Consider the following 12,067-nt stretch of genomic DNA (forward strand, 5'->3'; position numbering starts at 1 on the left):
GCACCATCAGCGTTTGGGTGGTGTGGACCCCTCTGTGCTCCAGGGGTGAACATGTGACACTGGTCTGACCAATCAGAGCACTGCACTCCCCTAGGCAACAGGGTGACCCAAGGCAGCCAATCAGAGAAAGTGAGTTCCAACTGGAGGGCTTTGGTTACAACTTTTAGGAAGCCCTCTCATTCCACCAGACAGTTTGTAGCCTGGGGCTTCCAGAAGCCATCTCATGGCCATCAGGGGGAAAGTCTGCCTGAGAATGATGTCAACAGAGAGAAGGAGAGAACAGATGGAGTCCTGGTGACTTTCTGACCCAGCCATTCCTATAGTCAGCTCCACCCCAGGACCTCCCGTAACTTGAATCAATAGATGCCTCTCTTTCTTTCAACAACATTGAGTTGGATTTATGTGCAAACTTCTGATACTACTATTCAAAAATCTCTACAAAGATGAGCCATCCTGCCCACATGCAAAACTCCATGAATTAAGAAAACATAAGGTTTGAGACTTCCTCAGAGGTCCAGTGTTTAAGATTCCACTTTCCAATGCAGTGGGTAAGTATTCAATCCCAGGTCAGGGAACTAAGATCCCACATGCCGCATGGTATGGCCAAAATTTTTTTAAATAATAATAATAAGATTTAAACTCTACCTCTGTAGAATCCAAGTGGAGCTAGAGTACTTTCCTGAATAAATATACTTCATAGTAGTACCAAGTTGACATATTATAATTTAACAGAGACATAGATTACTAAAATAAAGAAATATTTCATTTTATTTTACTCTTTCAGCCATGAGGTCCAAGGAAATACAAGTTCATGGAAATCAGAAACACCAAAATATGGAGGAGACCAGCTTTGGAGATTTCATGAAATCAGCAGAACGTGATTGTCTGGAGGGAGTTTGGGCCTTCTCAGTTTGCTAAGCCAGGTGTAGCATTTGGTCTAGCCCATGGAACAATTTCTGTGATAACTGTCTGGGATGAAAAGAGTCGTCATAGAATGGAGACGCCTAAACAACTGAAACATTTACAGCACACAAAGCAAAACAATCAATATTTAAAGGTGCCATAGACTATTTATTACCTCATTAAACCAGAGTAAATCTCATTATGCAGTGCTACAAATATCCCCCAGCCATGTCTCACACCCCTCACACCGTGCTCCCCTCCCTGCCCTCTCACACCCTCATTCATGCATTCACTGAGTTTTTATTTATTAAGTACCTACTGTGTACCAGGAGCCAGCCTGGTAAATGCTGGAGTAACAAAGATTAAGGCACAGACTTCTGCCCTCAAGGAGCTCCCAATCTAAATCATGCAGAGAGACACAGAAATGAAGGATGACAATGAACGTGTCAAGAAGGGCTGATAACAACAGTCTGTTCCAAGGGAGACCCAACCCTGGATTCATTCTACTGCCGGTTCCACAGCAAAGGTAAGTGGCTTTCCTCCTCTGCAGAACACAGATGTAACCAGCATTTCAATTCCAAGTTACCTCCGAGCCAGAGGTGGGTCTCAGTCTCACCGAACCCTCAGGGGGGATGGGGTCTGTCCTCGCAGAGGGGGCTGACCACTACTGCGCCTCCTTCTTCCATGGCTGGCCAAGTGAGCTGCTCTGCCCTTGGCATGAGCCCTCAAGGTCTGGACCTTCTTGGCCAGACATGGGTTTCTGGTTTGAGGGTCCCTGAAGGTGAGTTCCTTCTCTTCCACTTTTAAACCTTCGCATCTCAAGACCCACTTCTTCCTCTGGGAAGACTTGCTTTTCACTAGTCATTCATGATGTGCTGTTACCGAGCAAAGGAGCTGCTTCACATCTCATAAAGTGTGCAGACATCCAGCCGAGAGGATGAAGAAGAGGAGCAAAGAAACTCCATCCCGCACCGTGCTCCCCCCCCCTCCCAGACCTGCACTCCTGTCGGAGGCCGGAGGCCGTGGACTGGCGAGAAAGGAATGCGAGATGTGTGGTGCGGCTTCTGAGTCAGACAGCGTGTCGAGTTATGCCAGTAACAATAAAGGGCAGCTTTGTAAGTGGAATGTGTAATGCTTTTCGCAGGTTGGTTTCTGCGGAGGTTTAGGATTGAGCAAGTCTCCTTCCCATAATCCCGCATTCCTCGGATGTTCCCTGAGACGCACTCCCACCCTCCCCTCATCACTCTGGAATCCAGTGAGTTCTTGTTCCTTGCTCACCTCCATTTCACTCTGCTGTTAGGAGGATTTGATTTCTAACTTGCCTGGCTGAATCCATCCCACCTGGAACACATCACTACAGACTGCCATCGGTTAGCAGCAAGGGTAAAAGCTGGGTCTCTGTGAGCCGGGAGGCCCAGCCGGCGGAGGGGACGGAATTTCAAAACCGAGGTCTTCCATGGTCACTGAGTTAATGTGCATAGTGGTCTTAAGGCCTTTCGATAGCTTTTTGCTTGGTTCATCTAAAAATCAGTCTCTTAGTTAGTGTTAGTTTATTAACTAAATCTTAATGATCATTTTAAACTGAATTTTAGAAATGCTCTTAAGATATAAAATTATACAGTGCATTCTCTAAAAATAAAATCTCAAAAAGAACATCCCCTGATTTTACTTTTGAATGAATTCCTCAGTTAGTGTATCTCCACAAATCATTCACACAGAGACAAATTAACAAAAACAGAATTTGTATAAAAATAAGAGGTCTCCATTTGCTGGAACACCTTATTTTGTCTGTCAGAAATTTGTTAATACAAAAAAGTGTCTACTTGGAAAGTTATAAAAACATTGCTACAATGTCATAAATGGTCTACATTCTCTAGGAAAACATACCTTTGGAAATAGTACAACTATTGGGAATTCTTAAAGAAATTCAAGTCCTGGATGTACTGCAGATGAATCCCACACAGGGCAGAGTTAAAACCCTGTCCGTCCCCTGTCCCACTTCCAGGAATTGTCTGCCACTTTCACCGAGTGAAATAGAGTTCTTCCTTCTTCAAACATCACCATTGATTTCTGTGGATATTCTTAAGGTGACACTCTATTTTAAAAAAAAAAAAAAGGTTTAAAAGAAGGTAAACAACACCACTGCCAGCTCTGAAACTCCTAAGGGCTTTGCACCCCCTCAGAAATGATCTCACTACGGTTTGTAGTGAGCTTGAGTTGGGTCCTCAAGAATTTTCTTGGCTTTCTGTAACCTTTTAGTTAATAATTCACTTGTTTCAAGATGCAGGACTTTCCCTGTTGCCAAATCTGACAAGGTCCCACCTTCTCTCCGCCTTCAGAACATTTTTCAACAACACACTTTTATTTTTAAGAAAAGACATATTTCCTGTTATTTGGAACTTGTGAGACCTCCTCACAAAGTAAATAACCAGGATCTATGACCATAAGCATCAAATGGCAGGGGACAGATGAATATTTCCTTGTTTGGGAGAACTATTCAAGATGCTTTCCTTTGGGAATACACTAAGTTGCACAATACTTGCAAATTTTTTTTTTTTGCAAACACATAAGGGTAAAAAAGAAAGCTAATGCTCTTATGTTTCTTTAATGCAATAAATGTTCTATGACTTCTTACTAAGCCTCATCATCAGTAACTTATAACATATGAATGGATAAATACCAACCTGGAAATCGTGGATGAATGTTAGAAAGTAGAAAATAAAACCAAAGGCCACTGTCCATTCACAGATCGCACTCACTACGTGATATACATAATCCTAAGAACAACAACAGCAACAAAAGAAACAGAATTGAGCCCACATGCATTCACCTCGGTGGACATGCTGACGTAACAATGGGCAGGGCGGGACAGAGGAAGCAGCTGTCCAGTGAGCATAAGCCCACCCCCGGAGGACACACGGCGAGCAAGGCCGCGTGGCTGTGCGTCGGTGCAGCTGCCCAGCGGGAACGTGAACACCATAACCCCAACGTTTGCCCCGGTTCTTACACACTCTGGCTTTACAACTTGTCTGTGGAATTTCAACAGGCAGAAGAAGGACCACAAAATGGCCGAGAGTGGGAAGCAAATGTAGACTCAGTAGAAGAAAGAACTTTCCATACAAAGCATGACTGGTTCTCCCACCGCTGGGAACCCCAAAGTTGGAAGGCAGGCTTGAAAAACACCTACCTAGCGTCTGTGTGGTCACTCCTGAGATCTGAAGTGTGCGTCTAAAGGAGACTGGCTTCTGTGTTTCTCTATTGCTACAGAAAACGTCAGTTCAGACAACAGGTCTGCTTGGCGTTATAAGGTTAGCACAGCTACAGAGCGAAGGCTAACACTGAGACTTCTCTTCTTGGGGACAGGAATGGGAGGGTGGAAGGCATGAATCAGAAGGGCTTCAACCAGGGTTCCAAAGCTGGCTACCTCTGGAGGCCAGGAAAAAGAAATGAAACTGATGGTTGCAAAAAGACAGGGACAATGGGGAGCCCATGCCTCATCCATTCTGTTCCATTCTTGCCAGATGTGAAAATACGACCCCAGTGTTACTTTGAGATTAAAAAAAAAAAAAAGTCCATGGCGTGTGTCAGAGACAGAGAGAAAGATATCTTCCCTGATTTGTTAAGTGCTGGAAACCACTTTAGAAGCATTTTTAGGGACCTCCCTGGTAGTTCTGTGGTTAAAATCCCAATGCAGGGGGTGTTAAGGTCTCAGGGCCAAAACACTCAAAACATAAAAAAAAAAAAAAAAAATCCAGAAATGATAGTGTAACAAATTCAATGAGACTCTATAAAAAATGGTTCACATAAAAAAAAATCTTTTAAAAAATGATAAACAGAAACATTTTAAAATACTTCTAGAGTCCAAGTCAAAAATGCTTGTCTACATTCTGATTTCAGCCCACATGCCAAACTAGTCTGTGGACTGTCATCAGTTGCAGCCCTCTGATTTCAGATCATAACCTATATTTTCTTCCTGCTTCAGTCTTCTCTGCCCGTTACAAAGGTGAACAAACAAATGTGCTAGATCACAGGTGGGTTCTTTTCTTCGCTCCACCACAAAGATCTCACCAAGGTGCATCAAACTTGATACCACTGCTCCCCCTCCCCAGAGGGTTGCATCCACCCGCTGTTCTCACCCAGGCCACCCTGGGGAGCACGTGACCAGCTATATTAGGCAGTCAAGAACCAGGGCCACGTCCTTTTCGAAGGTGATAGGCACTACAACATTAACCCCATCTCACGTCATCCCTGGACAATGAAGATGCCTTATCCAAACAGAAGCAGAACTTGGGGGGAGGGGAGGGTATCTGTAGCATGACGTTAATGACAGTGCACTGAAGCAGGGGTCCAGACTCCTGCCCTACATTCTATTCCGTGAATTGATGTAAAGGATTTTCTTTGCATTTGTGGATATTGGGAACAGAAGGCAATATGAGTGGGATAGCAATTTTTGGAGTGAATAGAAAAATCAGATACTTTCCACATTTTTAAGACAGAAAATGAATGGGGGAAAAAAGGGGGTTTTTAACTGTCCGGGGATTGATGAATCTTCCCCAGCAGCAGACTTGTTTCATTTGATTTGTGGTGGAAGAACTCCCCCCAGTGGTTAAAAAGTAAAATACACCCGAGGCTGCTCTGCTGTGATCTCTTCTTTTCAGGAAGAACTTTTCCCTCCCAATTTCTGCCTGGCTGGTCCTTACCATCTTCACACTGTCTCTAGTCTCCTTCCGGGTTCCATCACCTGCCAGAATCCTTTGTAATGGTGGAAAATCCTTCCTTCGACCCCAACCAGGGATCAAATCCGTGCCCCCAGGAGTGGAAGCACAGAGTCTTAACCAATAGACCACCTGAGAAGTCCTTGAAACTGCTTTTCAAAAAGCATCAGTAACTCCACCTCTGTCCTGGGAAAGAACTTCTGCTCCTCAGTAACTCCCATCTCTCTGTAGGTTAACTAAGGTCATGAGCTGATCTCAATTCAAAACATCTGATTCCTCCTGTTCCCATGTTTGGTCTGGAAATTACCTGTCACTCCACCCTATGCTCCATGGCTCTGGATCCTGTCCCCGCTGTCTAACCGGACATTTCTCCTCGCTGTTTCACTGCAGCTTCAGATTCAACTATTCTAAAACCAAACCCACGAACCCCATGGAATCATTAATTCCTGTTAGGAACCGAATCTGTTCATGAGAACACGTTCTTCAGTTCACCCAAGACAAAAGCTTGGAAGTCATTTCACTTCATTTCCTTCCATTCTCATGCTACTACTAATCCCAATGTAGGTGAATCTTGATTTGAAATCTAATCGAGTGGAACTACCTTCTTCCTGCCATCCTACCTGCCATCCTACCTCTGGGCTCTCTCCTCTTCAAACCATCCCAGGGGTTGCTTCTGACTAATGATACTCATCCAATAATATTCTTTTCATTTACTTTCCTGTTCAAAAAGCCTTCAAAGGCTGATCACCTACATCAAGAGGGGGCCTCTCTGCCCACCCCTTAAAGACGTGCACAAACTACTAAGCAGATGCCCCGTCTGCTTTGCATGTCTGTTTCCTCTGACCCCCACACCCCTCACTCACATCATTTCCCTGCCCTTCAATCTCACTTCTTTCACTAAGCCTCAGTGGTTGAAGGGTTTGACACAGAATTAGAAATTCAAATTTTTAAAAATAATTTTGAAAATGCAGGAACCAGGTTTGACGGTCACATTTAAAACAACTTAAATTTTACCTTTTCTTTCGGATTCCACTCCAGCTTGGTTATAGAAATTAGTGAAGCGCAGGCAATCACTAAAAAGGGGGAACTGGTTAAGGCAACTGCAGACTAGGTCCTTTAGCGTTAAAGACTAGATTATTACAACCATCACAGTGTTCAAATGCTAGTACCAACATATTTACAATCAAACCAGTTATATCAGCTTCTTACCATCTCAAACCTTAAATCTGATTAGGACAGAAGTTTAAATACAAGATGGAAATAGTCCTTCCTTAGCAATACTTTGGCAGTTATGTATAGAAGATTTTTAATCTGTGGCTACATTTTGCTTGACCCTGTTGTTTAAATTTGGTCAAAATGACTGACACGGCAGTCTAATATGGGTAATTTTGGAGTACTCTTTCTCTAAAATACTATTTTCCCTAAATTAAAATGTCAACTAAAATTCTTCCTTAAAATATTATGTTCAAGGCAATAGCTTCAAGGAAAAATTAACATTTCAAAGTACCAAAGCATTACAAACTACCAAGGCTCATATACAAAAACAAGCTTCAGGAAGTTAAGGTATTATCGTTAAAAAAAAACAAACAAAACAGACTTCATCCATTGAGTAACTGGGCATGAGTAGAGCCCTTAACCCTTGGCCCGTGCGCGCATGTGTGCTAAGTCGCTTCAGTCGTGTCCGACTCTGCGTGACCCTGTAGACTGTAGCCTGCCAGGCTTCTCTGTTCATGGAATTCTCCAGGCAAGAATACTGGAGTGGGTTGCCATAACCCCCGCTTCAGGGGTTCTTCCTGACCCAGGGATCAAACCCTAGTCTCCTTCATTGCAGGTGGATTTTTTTACCACAAGTGCCACGGGGGAAGCCCCTAGTCCTTGGCCCAAAGGGTTTACAAATCAAAGAGATACGTCCTACACCTGACATCCTACATGTGACCTAGGGATGAAAGACAAACCCTGAGAGGTCAGTCTAATAAACCCAGGAACTGAGGCTACAGCGCAAGGTGGACAAAACTGTCTGCACAAAGATGGTTGCAACCACTTTGATTGAACTTGGAAGACAAAAGAAAGCTAGAGAGTAATGGGGATGCTCTTTAATGAAAAAGCTTTTGCAAAGAGTTAAGAATTCCAAGTGTTGCGTCAATTAATGCCAAGTTGAGCACCTCCTCTGAATTTAGAGTCAGCATTCTCTCTCTCTGCCCTTCGCCACCTCCCATGTTCTGCCATTCTTAACACTTCTCAGTTTCTCAAAATTAAAGTAGAGAGCATCGAAGGTCCCCGATCATGTCATGACCATCCTTCTGTTTCTAACAGCTTAATTCTCTTAACTCTTCCATTTATTCTTTACTTCACCTTTAGTCCCATCAAGTACCATGCTGGGGAGAAGGTGGAGAGGTAGAGAAAACTCTGGCAAAACAGAGTTGGTCTCAGTTCCCAGAAATATCACAGTCTTGATGGACCCCGGGAATGTGCCTCGTTAGAGAGAAAAGAATAGAGTGCCGTGATGACTCAGAGGGAAGATTAGATATCTGGTTGGTGAAGGCAGTACCGCCAAAAAAAACAACAATAATAAGTTGTGAGGTTTGAGGAGCTCTCTAGAACAGCTTCCCAGGTGGCTGAAGTGGTAAAGAACCCACCTGCCAATACAGGAGACGCAGGTTCGATCGATCCCTGGGTTGGGAAGACACCCTAGAGGAGGAAATGGCTACTCACTCCAGTATTCTTGCCTGGGAAATCCTATGGACAGAGGAGCCTGGCGGGCTACAGTCCACGGGGTCTTCAAGAGTCCGACAGGACTGAGCACACAGCACGTGAGCTAGAATAGCATTATCCCACAGAAACTCAGGCCTATAACTGCAAGTTTTCCATTACAGCAACCACACTGAGAAAAACAAAAAAGGACCTAATGAAATTAATCTTAACATAGCTTACTTAACCCAATATACCAAACATGTTCTCAGTTCAACATGTGATCCATTATTAATGAGACGGTTTACATTTTTTCTCAGTAAGTCTCCGACATCTGGTGTTTCACACTTACGGCCCACCTCCGCACAGACTACCCACGCTTCACATGCTCCCCAGCCCCGTGTGGCCAGTGGCGACTGTGCTGGCCGGACAGCTCAGTTCTAGAAAGACAAGGTAGAGAAGGTTACCTAGGTAAGAGAAGAGCATCAGCAAACGCAGACAACAGCGAAGTCAGTGTCAAACTGAGGTTGGAGAAATAGGCAGCCTCAGATTACATGTCTCAAGAAAAGGAACCTGGCCTTTGAATCATTAGTGATTTTGTGAAGCCTTCTGAAAGCTGCAGAAGCCGGATGCAAGATGGACAATTTAGCGGGATGGGCTTAGAAGCATGACCCCAGGCCTCGGTTTCTTCAGGAGTCAAATGAGGCTGTTTCATGGAACTAATACAGGACATTTTAAAGATGCTTGAAAAGCTTTGTAAGGAAATATAAATCCATGATGCTAATGTTTAAGATGACAGACTTTTTTCATATGGGTGCATTTGTTCAAATTAATTGGATCAACCTGCTTCTGTTTGGGAATTCCACCCCTCAGCATGGCTCCTAGGAACTTCTAGAAATGGGAACTATTAGTATGTGAAACTCTGGCCTGAAATGCTAATTCTATTAAAACTCTTTCATTTTAATACCTAGAGATCTGTCTCCAAAGTTGGAAGCAAGGAAAGCTTTCCTACATAGAGAAATTTTGTTTTTAACTTTACAAATGGTTTTACAAATCCGACAACTAATACAACCTAGAAGTTTTGAGGAGATAGGTGTCAAGAGAAAGCATGAACGTCTTTGATCCATAAATAGGATAAGGAAACAGAGAAGGAACTATCTTAGGAGCCAAAGTTATAATTTGTTAAATTTCTCAATACTAGGATTTCGTTCCTCTGTGCTTAGAAACTTTTATAATTAAATATTTCCTTCCCTAAATGACAAAAACAAAATCCCAAACAATCCGTAGACTTCACATTTTGTATAGCTTCAATTTTGAAAGAGAAATGCAAGGCTTAATACTTAGAAGCACATGAGGACGCATGCTTTTTTTCACTCAAGCTTGTCTACCACATACCACAACCCAACCCAGATGAACAAAACCAGTGCTAATAAAATAGTTGCTGCTTTCCAATACTCTGACAGCAATCATCAATTTTTAATGACTCTTCAGCATTCAATATGACTGCAGATGATATTTTGAGAGATGGGAAATTTTCAATTTCCTGCATCTTTTCCCTGAAAGACCAGTTTTATTTTGTCAAATACCTCTTGGGGGAAAGAAAAAAGGAAAAGAAAGAATGAGAAAGAAAACAAAAAAAAAAGAAGGGTTGGTTTTTCTTTTCTTCTAAATCAGAATATATAAGTATGATAAATTTATATTTTCCTTTCACATTGTTGACATAGAAAAAAGTTCATTTTGAAAATGAAATCAGTGGTGAAAAGAAAAGGCTAAATGTGTTTTAAATGACTTAGAAATAAATAGTATAGAGCTTTTTAAAACCTCTTAATGCGGACAAGTAAATCAAACCCTCTAATCACAGTCTGGCTTCTTGGGAATCCACTGGGCTATTACTTTAAGTACAATATCAATATTTGATGTCTTTAGCCAACCACTACAAAGAAAAATACATATTTTCACATGGCTCATGAAACAGACCCTGGTGAAGGAAAGTAAACAGAGACTGAAGTGCTCTGACACTTTTTTTCCGTTTTCGTTTCACACCGTTCTTTTCCCCAAAGATTCTTCTGATTTAACCAAACAAGGTTGAGCTATTTTCCCTGTGATTTGCCCAGTCATTCTTCTGAAGCCTGCCGACACCTGGCCGTCAGCCTTCGTCATTTTGGGGGAACAGGAGTGAGGTGAAGGGGGCGTCAGGCCGCACGGACACTGACAAACGCTCAAAGGATACTGGGTATGACCGCCGCGCAGGACACAGCAGAGATGGCCATCCGCACGTGGCACGTGGAAAGGCTGTTCCACTGGGGACAGGACTTGTAAGAGATGACGGATTGCAGGAGCGTGTACACGACACCGCAGACAAACGCCAGAAGGGCACCGCCGTCGTGGACCACGGGGACGGCCAGCTCCTAGAGAGAGCGTCACACACGTGCTGTCACTAACTCCACGCACATCCGGAGTCGCACACTCACTGGCTCTGGGCTTCTCGTCCCACCAGGCGTCACAAAGGCACCCGCCCCGTCTCGGGAAAAGGCAGCGGCTTACAGAAGATGACCGAGGCCTTTCCAGCATTGAAGTAAAATGCCAGCAACCTGGTTATTTCACAGCATACGCCTGGCTTGCTGCGAGTTGAGCAAAATGGGCCTGGTTCAGCAACAGTATCTTAATAAAACTGGGCGGGGTCGGGGGTGTGAAAGCCCATGTTAAACAAAAAACATAAATAAAAGAAATAAGAAAAACATATCCTTTTCACCCCTTGAATCTTAGGCACAACTGATAAAGGAAAGATAAATAAAAGATGAAGCATCTACTGCGAAGGCCCTGAGGTTATTTTAGGAAGCATCTTCTGAGAATCCTGGTACTTTCCACTGTCCATTTTCTTTTCATGCTGGTAAGCAAATCAAATCCGGAATTTACAAACTTTGTTTTCCACGGCCACCCCACCCCTCTAACTAGCACTGTCTGGAAATTTGCTTCCTCAACCCTGGCCAATTCAACACATCCTTTTGGATCTTCTTCTGCAAACTCCAAGAGACCCACATTAACCCTGATGAAGTCAGGTCCAAAGGCCCTCAATTTAGCAAGAGCTATATTTCCAGTGCGCCTTTTTCATGGTGGAATACATATTCTCTCATCCAAGATGTCTTTCAGAAGGGAAATGACTCAGATCAGACATGAATTTTGCATAGAGGTTAAGATGAAAACCTTTTTTTTTTTTTGAAACTATCTTATTAATTTAAAAGATATTGAGTTGACCAAAAAATTCATAGTTTCTTCCGTAAGACTGGACGGAAAAACCCAAATGAACATTTTGGACAACCTAATAATAACACTAGAGAAAACTGGACTATTGACAGGATTCAACCTCGGGAAATGACTTTTCCAAAAAGGAGACTTTGTGAGGGACACAAAAGGGACAGAGGTTGCTTGGTGAGAACACACCAAAATACAGCCACCCGTCACCCGCAGGAGAGAAAGCTGACTGTGAGATTCTGATAAATGGGGTTTCCTCCCACTCAGGAGAAACCACCACTCAAGTCTCTCACTTGCCCTCACATCTCTAAATCTTGAGATAACTGCTTATGTTGGTTTGCTCACAGCAGGCCGAAAATGAATTACAGGATATCAAACAAGGAAGTTGTGAAGATATATTTATGGGCCCAATGACAAAGTAAACACTTTGCTCTCAGGAAAAGTTAGAGATTCTATTTCTGGCCTTTATGAAGATATAATCACTTCACAGAAGCCTTAAAGGGAACCAA

General features: G+C 43.1%; 1 protein-coding gene across 3 annotated transcripts in view; it reads right to left on the reverse strand.

Moving 5' to 3' along the window:
* Window positions 1-750: 750 nt before the first annotated feature.
* The window catches only part of DRAM1 (DNA damage regulated autophagy modulator 1), a 34,803-nt gene continuing 23,486 nt past the window's right edge, over window positions 751-12,067 (reverse strand). For 2 of the 3 annotated variants that reach the window (XM_070454054.1, XM_020880995.2), the window contains exons 4-7: window positions 10,537-10,714; window positions 6,633-6,691; window positions 3,588-3,680; window positions 1,051-2,998 (exon numbers count right to left, since the gene is read on the reverse strand). In XM_070454054.1, coding sequence (XP_070310155.1) covers window positions 2,954-2,998; window positions 3,588-3,680; window positions 6,633-6,691; window positions 10,537-10,714 — 375 coding nt within the window. In that variant the 3' untranslated portion in view covers window positions 1,051-2,953. Of the gene's footprint in view, window positions 966-1,050; window positions 2,999-3,587; window positions 3,681-6,632; window positions 6,692-10,536; window positions 10,715-12,067 lie in introns of those variants that run through there. The other variant, XR_002311538.2, reaches the window with a different exon arrangement.

This window comes from Odocoileus virginianus, chromosome 23, assembly GCF_023699985.2.
Source record: "Odocoileus virginianus isolate 20LAN1187 ecotype Illinois chromosome 23, Ovbor_1.2, whole genome shotgun sequence".
In the NCBI taxonomy this organism is placed as follows: Eukaryota; Metazoa; Chordata; class Mammalia; order Artiodactyla; family Cervidae; genus Odocoileus; species Odocoileus virginianus.